Below are 15,000 nucleotides of genomic sequence, written 5' to 3'. Positions count from 1 at the left end.
TGATGAAGAGTGGCTCACTGTATGTTGTCTGATGGACGTTGTCCGATGAAAGGCGGTTCACACTGTACGTTGTCTGATGGACGTTGTCTGACGAAAAGCGGTTCACACTGTACGTTGTCTGATGAAAAGAGGTTCACACTGTATGTTATCTGACGAAAGGCGGTTCACACTGTACGTTGTCTGATGATAGGTGGTTCACACTGTACGTTGTCTGACGAAAGGCGGTTCACACTGTATGTTGTCTGATGGACATTGACGAAAAGCGGTTCACACTGCACGTTGTCTTACGAAAAAGAGGTTCACACTGTATGTTATCTGATGAAAGGCGGTTCACACTGTACGTTGTCTGACGAAAGGCGGTTCACACCTGTACTTTGTCTGACGAAAGGCGGTTCACACTGTACGTTGTCTGATGATAGGTGGTTCACACTGTACGTTGTCTGACGAAAGGCGGTTCACACTGTATGTTGTCTGACGAAAGGTGGTTCATGCTGTATGTTGTCTGACGAAAGGCGGTTCACACTGTATGTTGTCTGACGAAAGGTGGTTCACGCTGTATGTTGTCTGATGAAAAGCAGTTTTCACTGTACGTTGTCTGACGAAAGGCGGTTCACACTGTACATTGTCTGATGATAGGTGGTTCACACTGTACGTTGTCTGACGGAAGGCGGTTCTCACTGTATGTTGTCTGACGAAAAGCGGTTCTCACTAAAAGCAGTTCTCACTGTTGCAGGTTGTTGGACGTGAGTCACAACACCATCACAGACCGGGAGATCCGACTGAACCTGGTGTTCGAGTACATCGAGCACGACCTGGCCACCTACCTGGCCAAGTGCCCCTCACCTGGGCTGGGCCCCGACCGCATCAAGGTAGGTGGTGGCTGTCTGCCATGACTTCAGCCTTGGAAATGCTCATTCACATACCTTCTTCTTCTCTTCTACGTTCGTGGGCTGCAACTCCCACGTTCACTCGTATATACACGAGTGGGCTTTTACGTGTATGACCGTTTTTACCCCGCCATATAGGCAGCCATACTCCGCTTTTGGGGGTGTGCATGCTGGGTATGTTCTTGTTTTCATAACCCACCGAACGCTGACATGGATTACAGGATCTTTAATGTGCGTATTTGATTTTCTGCTTGCGTATACACACGAAGGGGGTTCAGGCACTAGCAGGTCTGCACATATGTTGACCTGGGAGATCGTAAAAATCTCCACCCTTTACCCACCAGGCGCCGTCACCGTGATTCGAACCCGGGACCACCAGATTGAAAGTCCAACACTTTAACCATTCGGCTACTGCGCCCATCATTCACATACCGAAAATGGCAAGAGCAAAGGTTAACACACACTTTCTGTGATGGCTCTTTAGAAGTCCGCCTTGATTTTACTTTTTTCTTTTTTTGTCTTTTTTTTGTGTGTTCAATTTTCTTTTCTTATAGTACAGACTTGATGGGTGTGGTGGGTGAGTGGTTTGAGTGCTGGATTCTCATCCTGAGTTTCCCCGAGTTCGATTCCTGGCTTCAGCAAACCTGGTAGGTTGGTGGGGGTGGAGATTTTTCTGATCTTCCAGGTCAAACGTAATGTTTGTGCAGACCTGCATGTGTCTGAACCTCCTTTGTGTGTGTATATGCTTCCAGAAGGTCAAATAAGCATGTTAAAGATTCTCCATGATCATATAAGCATGATAAAGGTCGTGCATTTCATGTTGGCGTTCGGTGGGTTATGGAAACAAGAGCATGCCTAGCATGCGCACCTCTGAAAATGGCAGCATGGCTGCATACATGGTGGCGTAAAAACGGTCATACAGATAAAAGCCCACTCTTACAAATAAATGTGGGAGTTGCAGCCCTTGAACTCAGAAGCCCTTGGACAGAAAAAGAGACGAGCACGTCACAACTCACAACTCTCTTGCATGCTCTCCACTGGCTCTCATTCTCACATAGAATAAAGTACAAGTTTGGTACGTATTTATATTTACAAATCTGCCCCTTTCTATCTGTTTGACTGCCTTTACCGTTACCTCCACACTCCATCTGTCTGTCCTGCAATCAGCTTCAGATTGACACTGTTTCCGTGCTCTCAGATTCAAACGCTCCACTTTCAACAGTCGCTGTTTTTTTTGTCTCTGGACATGGAACGAGCTCCTTTTTGCCTCGTCAGATCTCTGCACTACACTCTTTCATACAGCTTCTCATGCTTTCTGTCTGCAGTCTGTCTAGCTTTTTGTTTGCATAATTTTTTTTTTTCTTTTCTTTTCTGTTAGCCCTTTTATTCGGAGCTGAGCATGTGTGTGGTTTCAATGGCGTGAAAAAGGGTGTGGGGTGGGGTGTGTTTACTTGATTGAAGTGTAAACAAAAGATTAAGTTTTTTTGCTTTGTGTGTGATTTTTTTTTCTTTCTTCTCTTTTGTTTTTTGTTGTTGGTTTGTTTGTTTTTTTGTGCATGGCAACCACACAACGCAGAACTGAGAAGTTATAAGACTTTTTTTTTTTCTTGCCTCAGTTGCTTGCAAACCATGGAGGACATTGTTATTTTCTCCCCTATTTTCAATATTATTGTTATTGTTTTTCTTTATTTTTTCTTTTTTTTCTTTTTTTTTTTTTTCAAAAAGTGGCTGTCCCCATTGTCTGAGAGAGAGAAAAAAAAGTAGGGGGAAAAAAGTAATGATACTTCAATCGTGTAGGAGTTGTGAGATTGATTAGAAAATTTAAATTCTTTAACTCCCAACACAAGAGAAGGGGGCAAGCGGGGGGGGGGGGGGGGAACTGACAGAGAATCCTTTACACTGTGGTACTTTGCTAGCATTGATATAGTGTACTAGCATTTATATAGTAATCAGGTGTGTACATTTAACTCTCTCCATACGAACAGCGAAAGAGACGACGTTAACGGCGTTTCACCCTGATTACCATCATCAAAATATTGCAAGCGGAAGGCTCTTATACTGAAGAGGTGAATGTTGACAAAGAATACCACAATTCTGACGACGGAAGCTAAAGGTTGGGTCACTGATTCAGACACCCACTGGACATCCAAGGGGTCTGTGTAGAGGAGAAGAGAGGACTGGCCGTACTGAGTGAGTTAAGCGCAGCAGTGCTGCAGTCGCCTTGGTCAAACAGAGAGGTCTCAGAGCAGAACAGTCACTGCTGTAATCTCGTGGATTCCTTTAATCAAGACCTTGTCGTTCATTCTGGCTGCCTGTCAATAGAGGTGGTGGTTAAGTGTGTGTGTGTGTGTGTGTGTGTGTGTGTGAGTGAGTGAGCACATGTGTCTGGGGTGGTTGTTGGTATGTGTTCTGTGTGTGTGTGTGTGTGTGTGTGTGTGTGTGTGTGTACATATGTGAGTGTGTGTGTGTAGGGGGGTTGGGTGTTGGTATGTGCTCTGTGTGTGTTTGTATGTCTGAGTATGTACTCTGTATGTGTGTGTGCCTGTGGTGTGTGTGTATCTGTCTGTCTGTACGTCTGTTGGTGGGTGTTGGTATGTGTGTGTGTGTGAGTGAGTGTGTGTGTGTGTGTGTCCGAGTTGGATGTTGGTATGTGCTCTGTGTGAGTGTGTGTGTGTCTGTGTGTGTGTTTGTGTGTATGTACTCTGTATGTGTGTGTGTGGTGTGTGTGTGTGTGTGTGTGTGTGTGTGTGTACTCTGTGTGTGTGTGTGTGTGCTGTCTGTGTGTGTATGTATGTACTCTGTGTGTGTGTGTGTGTGCTGTGTGTGTGTGTATGTGTGCCTACCCACCTGCCTACCTACCTGAGGGGCCCAGGTGGTAGGTGTTTACTCTGAGGCGGTGCCCACTCCGTAGTTTGTCCACTTGGGTGCTGGGGTACTCCTGGTACCTCCCCACAGCAGATCTGCCCCATGGTAATTTTTTGGTGTATGTTTTCATCAGCTTTCTTCTGGGTTTTTTTTTTGTTTTTTGTTTTTTGGTTGTTTTTTCATTTCTTCTTGTTCCTTTTTATTTATTTTTTTTCAATATTTTTCCTCCTATTTCTTCTGTTCATGATTTTTTCTTTGTGCTCCTCTTCACACACACACACACACATACACATGCTATCTATCTATCTGGTCATTTATCTATTTATCTAAGCATCTGTAATTATATCAACCTATCTATGTTCATTCAGACATATTCATAGGGCACGATACATGCATACATACATACATACATACATGCAATTTAGAAATTGATAGTTCTATACATTTTACCACTATTTTAAAGGCCAGCATTAAACACTTCAACAACATAGAGCATTGAGCCTAGCCCTAAAAATCTTTTTCAATTCTAAATTTTTTTTTCTCTGAAAGAAGTGACATTGAGATGTAATCGTAATATGCTAACACACATTGACATGTACACATGCATGCGTGTGCGCTCGCGCGCACACACACACACAGTGACACACTTACAAACTCATTGTATACTTGCACACACACACACACACACACACACGCACACCCACACAGTCACACTTACAAACTCATTGTATACTTGCACACACACACACACACACACACACACAGAGTGACACACTTACAAACTCATTGTATACTTGCACACACACACACACACACACACACACACACTCACACACAGAGTGACACACTTACAAACTCATTGTATACTTGCACACACACACACACACGAACACATGCACACACACACACACAAACACATGCACACACACACACACACGAACACATGCACACACACACACACACACACACACACACACACACGAACCCAGGGGGGTTGGGAGTGTGCATGATGGGGGTGGTGGGTACGGGTGGGGGTGGGGGGTGGGGTGGCAGGAGGAAATATGGCAAGCATAGTGACCTAATGCGGTGCTTGATGTAACTTTTTATGTGTGTGTATGTGCGCGCGCGCGCGCGTGTGTGTGTGTGTGTAACCTTTTCATTTTGTGTGTGTTTGTGTGTGTGTGACTTTCTTACAGTGCGTTCGTTCGTGTGTGTGTGTGTGTGTGTGTGTGTGTGTGTGTGTGTGTGTTTGTCTCTGTGTGTGTGTGTGTGTGTGTGTGTGTGTGTGTGTGTGTGTGTGTGTGTGCATGCACGCAGAGGTTTGTTTGATCTTTGCTGTAGCTCTTATCCAGTTTTAATTTCTTTCTTTCTCTAGAACTATTATCCTTTCTTTTCTCCTCCTTTTCCCCCCCTTTCCACTGTCCTGTGTCATGTTTCCTGCTAAGGCGTCACTTTCACGCCGCTGGCACACACATTGCCGGACCACAGCGCTGGTGTCGCCACAAGTGACAGGCTTCCAAGAGGCCACCCACCAGAGGAGACACTGCCCTGCAGTTGAGTCACTACAGTGGTGCTTTTTTTTTTTCCCCCTCTGGCACAGCACTTTGAGATGGACGGTGTGTGTGTGTGTGGTCGATGGGAAGGGGGAGGGGGGATAAGGTTGGGGCTTGGGTTGGCGGGGGGAGGGGCTGTGCAGTTTTTAGGTTCTCGAAACATTGTCGATACCAGCTGTGAAAACAATATCTAGCCAATTCTGGGTTTTGAAAAATAAATACAGGAATAAAAACATACCAAACAAATAAATAAACTGAATAACAAATAGATAAATTGACAAATAAATAAATAAATTAGAACATAAATACATAGTTAACAAGTGAGAAATAAAGAAAATGAAATAGAAAGAAAAGCTTTTTTTTTATTTTATTTTTTTTAAAGCCAGGGGCAAAACTGACCGTGGAGCAACTTTTACAGGGGAGGGGGGGTTGAGAGTTGAGGATCACGCCGCTGACCCGTGCGCTATGTGTATATGTGTGACCAAGTGTAAAAGGTGAAGGGGAACGGAATCAGGGCGGTATTGAACAGTTGGCCCCCTTTACTGGTGAGCTGTCGATAAGCAGTAGTAATCGGCAAGTGGGGGGGGGGGGGGGGGGGGGGGGGGGGGGGGGGGATTAGCTGGTTAGCAGGATTGCTGTGTACTGGTCTTGTAAAAAAGAAAAAGAAGTTGGGGTTGGTTAGAATGGAATGTTTTGCATGTGGGCAAACTTTGTCTCTTTCTGTCTGTCTGTCTGTCTGTCTCTTTCTGTCTGTCTGTCTTTCTAAGAAAGAAATGCTGTGCTGGTGGGTTAACTGCCTGTCTGTCTGTCTGTCTCTTTCTGTCTGTCTGTCAGTCTTTCTAAGAAAGGAATGGTGTGCTGGTGGGTTCACTTTGTCTGTCTCTGTCTGTCTGTCTGTCTGCCTGTCTGTCTTTCTAAGAAAGGTATGCTGTGCTGGTGGGCTCACTTTCTGTCTGTCTCTGTCTGTCTGTCTGTCTGTCTTTCTAAGAAAGGAATGGTATGCTGGTGGGTTCACTTTCTGTCTGTCTCTGTCTGTCTGTCTGTCTGTCTTTCTAAGAAAGGAATGGTGTGCTGGTGGGTTCACTTTCTGTCTGTCTCTGTCTGTCTGTCTGTCAGTCTTTCTAAGAAAGGAATGGTGTGCTGGTGGGTTCACTTTGTCTGTCTCTGTCTGTCTGTCTGTCTGTCTGTCTGTCTTTCTAAGAAAGAAATGCTGTGCTGGTGGGTTCACTTTCTGTCTGTCTGTCTGTCTGCCTGTCTGTCTTTCTAAGAAAGGTATGCTGTGCTGGTGGGCTCACTTTCTGTCTGTCTGTCTGTCTGTCAGTCTGTCTCTTTCGGTCTTTCTTGTCTCCTCTTGTCTGTCTTAGTCTTAAAATAAGCTCCCCACCCACCCTGTCTGTCTGTTTTCCCCCCATCCATCCATCTCTCTCTGTCTCTGTCTCTCTCCCTCTCTTTCTCTCCCCCTCTCTCTCTCCTCTCTTTCTCTCTCCCTCTCTTTCTCTCTCCCTCTCTCTCCTCCCTCTCTCTCTCCCCCTCTCTCTCTCCCGCTCTCACTCTCTCTCCCCCCCCTCTCACTCTCTCTCCCTCTCTCTCTCTCCCCCTCTCTCTCTCCCCCCCTCTCACTCTCTCTCTCTCTCTCTCCCTCCCTCTCTTTCTCTCCTCTCTCTCTCTCTTTCTTTCCCCCCTCTCTCTCTTTCCTCACTCTCTCTCCCTCTCTCTCTCTCTTGTGTTCCCTGTCTCACCCCTCCCCCACCCAAACCCCCCCACTCATCCCCCACCACTCCCCCCCCCCGGGCCCCCTCCACCCCCCACCCCCCAACATACCCTGTAGCGTCTGTTTCAGTCTAAAAAGGACTAGTTTGGTCTGTTATTTAGTGTTTTCCAAAGTGTTTTATAATCAGTATTTAAACACGGCTCTTGCGAAAGCTAACACGGCTCTTGTTGCGAAAGCTAACACGGCTCTTGTTGCGAAAGCGGTTTCGTTTTCAGGCTTCGGAGCAAGCTTCTGTTCACCCTGATACACAAAGTAGCCAGTGTGTGTGTGTGTGTGTGAGAGAGAGAGAGGATTGGGGATGGGAGAAGGGCAGGGGAGGATGGGGGGTGGGGCGGGTGGGGGGGGGGGGCTATATGGGGTAGGGGGTTAAACTGCTGGGTGTGGATTATAAAAGTGGGTGGGTGGGTGTGAGGTGGTGGGAGGCAGACGAGGACGAGACATGTAATGTAGAGATGCAGAATAATTCGTGTCTGGTCTTGTCTGTCGTTGTTTCTCAACTAACATCGATATTTCAGTCATGTGAGAGGGTGGGGTGGTGGTGTTTTGGAGGGAGAGGGGCCGTGGGGATGGGGGGTGGGGGGGAGTGTAGAGACGGAGAGGGTAGGATTGAGAACTATGTTCAAACTGCAGAGTATGTTTTGTAAGCGGTGGGAGTGGGAAGAGGTAGGTTATTATGCATGCATGTCTGTCTCTGTCTGTCTGTCTGGCTGGCTGTTTTCTCAACTGAGAATCGAGATTTCAGTCTGCTGGGGGAGGGAGGGGGGACGAGAGGGGGGCGGGGGGGGAGGGGGGTGCAGAGAGGGACAGGTTAGGATTAAGAACTATGTTCATTTTGCGGGGTATGTTTTGTAAACGGTAGGGGTGGGAAGAGGCAGGTTATTATGCATGCATGTCTGTCTGCCTGGCTGTCTGTTTTCTCAACTGACATCGAGATTTCAGTGAGATGGGGGCAGAGAGGGAGAGGTAAGAGCCTAACTGGCTCACGTGTATCAATACCTGCTGACTGTCAACAGCAAAGCCGAAAACGCCGGGGGTGTGGAGGGGGTTGGTGTGGGAGGGGGGGGTGGGGGGGAAGAAGGGAGTTGAGGGGTTACCGGTACATGTCAACACAACGAGCGTCCCCGTGTGATGGAAACGGAGCAGTTCTTCTTTCTGGCGAAGAGAAGACTTGTAGTCTGTCGCTGATGAAAATTAATGTCAGTTGACAGAGATGTAGTTTTTAAGAGGTGGGGTGGGGGGGGGGGAATAGAAAAGAGACCGACAGGCAGACCGACAGACAGACAGACAAAACCCAGACAAGAAGTATACGCAGCGTGATTGATGGGGCAAAGAGAGAGAGAGATGGAGGGAGAGAGAGGGGGGAGGGAAGGAGGGAGAGAGAGAGGGAGAGAGAGGGGGGTGGGGGAGGGAGGAGGGAGAAGAGAGAAGGAGGGAGGGAGAGGGGGAGAGAGAGAGAACACAACAAACAAACGAGAGAGGTGGAGGGAGGGAGGAGGGAGAGAGAGGGGGGTGAGAGAGAGGAGGGAGAATAGAGAATTGGAGAGGGGGGGGGGGAGAGAGAGACTCAGAGGGAGGGAGAAGAGAGAGTTGGAGGTTGGGGTAAAAACGGTCAAACACGTTTATGGAAAACTACAAAAAAAACCAAAAACAACAACAATAACAAACCAACCACACACTCACACACACACACACACACAAAAGAACAAAAAAAGTATACGAGCAAACGTGAGAGTTACGGCCCCTGACCGCTGACCGGTCGAAAGACGGACAGAAATGGAGTCGAGGAGGAGTCGTGCAGTTTAACGACCTGTTGAGTATTGGCTGAAGGCCCTTCAGGTCCTGTTGTCGACTGCTCAGGTCTTGGGGTGGCGAGGCTTTTGTGACTCGAAGGGGGTGGAGTACTGGGTACATATGTGTCCGGGTTAGGTGGGACCGGGTAGTCCATTTGGCATTCCAAGGGGGAGTCCTGGATGATGATGTCGTTGTTGTTGAGCGTGCGTGTGTGTGTGAGCGTGCGCGCGTGCGTGTGTGTGGGCGTGCGCGTGTGTGTGTGGGCGTGTGTGTGTGTGTGTGTGTGAGAGAGAGAATGCAAGCAGGTGGTGTAGGTAATTTCCGAGTTTAGTATCCTAAATTCTGGAATCTACTGAAACGATCTCTCTCTCTGCGTGTATGTGTGTGTGCGTGTGTGTGAGAGTGTGTGGGCGTGCGTGCGTGTGTGTGTGTGTGTGCGTGCGTGCATGCGTGTGTGTGTGTGTGAATGCAAGCAGGGGGTGTAGGTAGTTTCCTAGTTTAGTATCCTAAATTCTGGAATCTATTGAAACGATCTCTCTCTCTCTCTCTCTCTCTCTCTCTCTCTCTCTCTCTGTGTGTGTGTGTGTGTGTGTGTGTGTGTGTATTTTACTGGTACTTTTACAATGCTGGCTTGTAAGAACGAACTCATGAACGAACTCTTATATTGAGGGAAAAAAATAAAATAAAATAAAAAGAAAGAAAAAGGGAAAAAAAGGAGGATGAAGCACAACTGGTTTGTTTCCATCCTATGCTCATGAAAAGAAATGACCTGTAGCGTGTAATCCAACCTCCGAATCAAGAGCTACATGTGTGTGTGTGTGATTTTTGTTGTTGTTGGATTAAAAAAATAAAAATAAAAACGTTGCCAAATGACCCATATTATGTTACAATGAACATGAACCGACACTTGTCGACTCTTGCTGCCATGTTTTTTTATTCATTTATCTTATAATAATGATCATTATTGTTTTTAAAATTTTTTTTAAAACCATAGCATGATGTGGGGGCCATTAAACGAGGGGGGGCGGGGGAGGGGGGGGGGGGTAGACGGGCAGCACTCGGATCGGCCCAACACGTCATAGCAGACGACTTTGTGGACCGTGGAATATATGGCTCCACGTTACTAATTACGACTGAATCTTTATCAGAATTGAGTGCGATAAGTCCTCAAAATAGAGTCGAAAAGCACAAAAAAGGGTCACAATATATATATATGTCATTCATCATTTCGCTCGTCCACATGTCGGCAATGGTTCTATCGGGGACAGAAGGACACAGCGGAAGTGGGCGATAGATTACGACATCCAGAAACGTGTTCGTGTGCACATTGAGCAAACTGGATGACGTAGCTGCTTGGGAGTGAGGGCGTGCTTGATTACCATGAATGAAAGTGTGAGAGAGTTTGAACAGTTGTGTTCGCAGTGAAGGTGTTTGGTTGTTGGTACGTGAATATTTTGAAGAATTGTGCGGTTTTGGGGGGCGTCAGTGCGCGTGTGTGTAATGTGAAACACAGTATGCTCATGACAATACCCAGCTGTGTTCCATGCGTGTGAATGTGTACAGGAACTGTTGTTTAGACACAGATATTACACGGCGGTTTCTTTGAAGACCTTGTTTCGTGATGTCCCTCCGTGGACGCTGATGGACTTCTTGAAAGAAGTGAACATTTTTAATCAGATTTAAAGGTTTTAAACTATGGAAGTTTTTTTTTTTTTTAAACTTTGAGTGGAAAGTTTGAAGTGGTGAATCGTTTAAATTGTTTGTTTTTTACCCTTGTAGTAGTTATTAACGTGGCGATAGCCTTGAGATGGCCTTCGTGGTCGGCGAGGCTCTAAGCACCATAATTTCATTTTCATTTCATTTCAGTTCGATCTCGCAGTCATTGTACTCTTGTATCTCTTCCCTTCAACTGAATACGAGTGTGTCCTCGCATATGCACACACACACACACCCGCTCGCGCGCGCGCGTTTGCACACATGCACGAACACGCGCATTTTGCAACCGCTTTCATTCACACACACTACCTCTTTTAACATTGGGACACAAATGCATTGGACTTTATGCGCATGATGATAACTCATGATACGTATATATGTGTTTGCTGGTATTACTCACAGTTTATAGATAAGATGCATGTATACGGATATTGATACATCATTATCGTGTAGCAACGAGGCACACATGCAAACAAGTGCACGCACAACTACACACACACACACACACACACACACACACACACACACACATGCGCGCGCGCGCATTCTCGGCCGACCATCTCCCTCCCTCTCCCCTTTGTCTGTCTGTCTGTCTGTATCTCTCTCTCTCTCTCTCTCTCTCTCTCTCTCTCTCTCTCTCTCTCTGTCATTGTCACTGTTTATTCGACATATTTAAAAGTAGATTTTACCAAGCTTGCCTGCCGGCATATACCCATACATTCACACATTCATTCATTCACCTGCCAGACCAGTCTACTTTTAGTGCCACGTTTGACTGACGGGGGCCACAGTGGCATCGCAGAATCGAAGACTCTCAGAATGGGTCACAGTGAGGGTTTCACAATTCCGGTTCATACAGAGAGTCTACTGTGAAAGTGTGAAAACATCTGTACTGGTGTGGCTTTGAAATAATTTTTTTTTTTTTTTTTTTTTGAGTGGGCAAATAAAACTTTTGATCTGTCTGTATCTCGCTCTCGCTCTCTCTCACACATTTTCACAGTACATTCTCTCTGTCTCTGTCTCTCTCTCTCTCTCCTCTCCTCTCCCTTTCCCACCCTCTCTTAATTTTATCTTCCTCATCATACGCACACTCACATGTGTATACACATGCACACACACAGACGCACGCACGGACGGCCTTACATACACACACACACGCGCGCACACACACACACTCACACACCCTCTCTTTCTCTCTGTCTCGCTCTCGCTCTCACACAAACACACTTGCGCTTGCACACATGCATACTTTCTCCTTCGTCTCTGTCTGTCTCTCTGTCTCTCTCCCTCCCTCCCTCTCTCCCTCTCTCTCTCTGCCCCCTCTCTGCACCCCACCCCCACCCCCGCTCTCTCTCTCCTCCCTTCCCACCTTCCTTCCTCTTTTACCCCCCCCCCCCCCCCGCACCCCTCCTCCTCCGCCACCATCCCCCACCTCTCTCCCCACCACAGCATGTGCCAGTGATGGCTGCGAATGTTGTGTGTGTGTGTGTGTGTGTGTGTGTGTCAGTGTGTGTGTGTCACTCTGTGTGTGTGTGTTTGTGTGTGTGTGTGTCAGTGTGTGTATGCGTGTGTGTGTGTGCGTGTCACTCTGTGTGTGTGTGTGTGTGTGTGTGTGTGTGTGTGTGTGTGTGTGCCACATGCCTTTGCTTGTAGAGTTGTGGAGACTGCAGGCTGGAAGGTTAGATATAATGCACGTGTGGGGAGAGCAGGAAGCTTGGGTGTGACTCATGGACGTGTCACCGTGTGTGTGTGTGTGTGTGTGTGTGTGTGTGTGTGTGTTAGTGTGTGTGTGTGTTTATGTGTGTGTGAGAGAGAGAAAGAGAGAGAGAGTGTGTGTGTGTGTGCGTGTGTATCTGTGTTACTGTGCGCTTGCGTATATCTGTGTGACTGTGCGTGCGTGTATCTGTGTGACTATGTGTGTGCGTGTGAGAGAGAGACGGAGAGAGAGAGAGTGCATGTATCTGTGTGACTGTGCGCTTGCGTATATCTGTGTGACTGTGCGTGTGTGTATCTGTGTGACTGTGCGTGCGTGCATCTGTGTGACTGTGTGTGTGTGTGTGTCTGTGTGTATTTTCGAATGCGAGGAGTGCCCACCCTATAAAAGCCAGCAAGCATTAAAAACAACAACAACAACAACACCACAACAACCCTCTGTGTAATCTGCCACTGACTACATTCACACCCACATATCTCCACCCACGCACAGCAACCCCCCCACCCCTCCCACGCCCACCCCTTACCCCTCTCCCGTCTACCACCACCACCACCACCACCACCCTCTCTTTCTTCTACCGTCTTGTCTTTCTCCCTCTTTTTTCTATGTCTCCTTTCCCCTGGCGCAAGGTGGTGTGTGAGAGAGAGAGATAGAGGGAGTGTGTGTGAGAGAGAGAGAGAAGTCAAAGTAAAAAAAGTCAAAAAATGTTTTAATTGTCAGGCCTCTGGCCCATAACAACAGGAGTCACAGCAAAATGTAGCATACAACATGTGTTCATTTACATATCATTAAGGCATTTTTTCCTCAAAGTTAGTGCTTTATAGATATACATTGACAGTTTCCAGATTGTTTCAGAATTTTCGCTAGCTAAGATAGAAGAGAGTCTGGACAATGATGGGCTTCTGAAGTATTTAAGCGGTATTAATTCGTATCTCAATTCCGTATATTTAGGACATACAAACAGAAAGTGTATTTCATTTTCAATCGTGTTGGAGCAAAAAGGGCAGCAACTATCAGCTTTATTCAAATTTGGCTTGTACTGTAAATAACTATGTTTAATTGGAGACATACCCATTCTAAACTTAGCAAGGCAATTTCGAAAGTTAACATTCCTGAGCTGATATATATAAGCTTTAGGAGTTATAGTTTGGTTGAATCTTGCATACATTTGAAAGAAATCGTGACCTTCGAGTGCAGTATGCCATTCTTGAGTGGAAGAATCAATTAGTCTCTGTTTGAATTCTGAAATAAATGTTTTAACATTCCCCACACCTTGTGCTTCCCAAACGAAGCCAAATCCATACATATATAAAACATTACGAACACGACACGCCCATGTAACATAATTTTGACTTTGCAGAGATAATAACATATAATAGGCTTTTTTTGTATATCTGTTTTCGTTCATGCATACTATTCGAAGCCAAAACTTAATGCATCTTACATAAGCATTGATAAAAAGTGGGTATCTTCCTGTTTCTCCATATACCAAGTGTCTAGGTGACTTTGGACTCACACCCAAAAAACGTTTCAATGCTGCTAAGTGAATTCTTTCAGTGTATTCTTGATCAGCAGTTAAACCCCATATTTCAGACCCGTACATCAGTATTGGCTGTATCTGACAATCAAACATCTTAAAGAATACCTGTGGTGAATGTTCTCCAATGGACCAAAGTACTTTTATTATTGCTGACACTCCTTTTCTTGCTCGATCTGCGAGGTCTTTAAGAGAATGAGAGAACGTAAGTCTTGTGGATAGATAAATTCCGAGGTATTTATACATGTTAACAGTTTGCAATGTTTCATTTCCAAATGACCATCTTTCTGCTAAAGATAAATGCCCACCATTTCTAAAAACAACTACATTTGATTTATCTAAATTAACAACTAGATCAAGTCGTTCTGATGTTCTGTATAACACATTCAACTGATTTTGGAGACCAATAACGCTATCAGAGAATAAAACAACATCATCTGCGAAAAGAAGAATAAATAACTCAATAAAGTCTGGCGACAGCTGAATGCCATGCCTGCCACTTCGAAGAATATCTTTTGTTAATTCATTAATTAATAGTGAAAAAAGAACTGGTGAACAAGCCTCCCCTTGTTTCAAACCGCGTGGACACAGAAAAGCTTCAGTTACGTCACCACCCGTGCGAACTCTTGCACTGACAACTTTATATATACTTTTCAGGGCCTTTAGAACCTTACCGTTTATACCATTCTCATGCAGTATTTTCCATAATTTGTCCCTACACACTGAGTCGAAGGCTTTCCGAAAATCAATGAAGGCTACATATAATTTTCTATGTCTTACTAATTGTTTCTGTATCATAGCTACAAGGGTGAAAATGTGATCGAATGTGCTGTGACCTTCCCTAAAGCCTGCTTGTTCCTCCCCAATAATGTTATTGTCTTCTATCCATTGTGTGATGCGTTTGTTCAAAATAAAGCTGTACAACTTGCTAGAAATATTCAACAGTGATATACCTCTATAATTATCAGCATTATTCAAGTCACCTTTCTTATGTAGTGGCTGTATAATTGATAGACACCACTCATCAGGAAATAAACCGCGATCAAAAAGAAAATTAAAGAACTTAACAAGGAAAGGTGTGATTTGTTCTGAACTGTTCTTAAAGAATTCTCCTATCAAGCCATCTGGTCCTGCTGCCTTATTGCGTTTTAATGCTTTGATTGCAT

General features: G+C 45.6%; 1 protein-coding gene across 1 annotated transcript in view; it reads left to right on the top strand.

Annotated features, from left to right (window-relative positions):
- LOC143276577 (cyclin-dependent kinase 6-like) overlaps positions 1 to 15,000 on the top strand; it is a 61,040-nt gene that overhangs the window by 33,525 nt on the left and 12,515 nt on the right. Inside the window, exon 3 of the mRNA XM_076581169.1 lies at positions 734 to 869. Within this exon, the coding sequence (XP_076437284.1) occupies positions 734 to 869 (136 nt within the window). The remainder of the gene's footprint in view (positions 1 to 733; positions 870 to 15,000) is intronic.

This window comes from Babylonia areolata, chromosome 32 (assembly GCF_041734735.1).
Source record: "Babylonia areolata isolate BAREFJ2019XMU chromosome 32, ASM4173473v1, whole genome shotgun sequence".
Lineage (NCBI taxonomy): Eukaryota > Metazoa > Mollusca > Gastropoda > Neogastropoda > Buccinidae > Babylonia > Babylonia areolata.
This window is presented reverse-complemented; position numbering and strand designations above follow the sequence as displayed.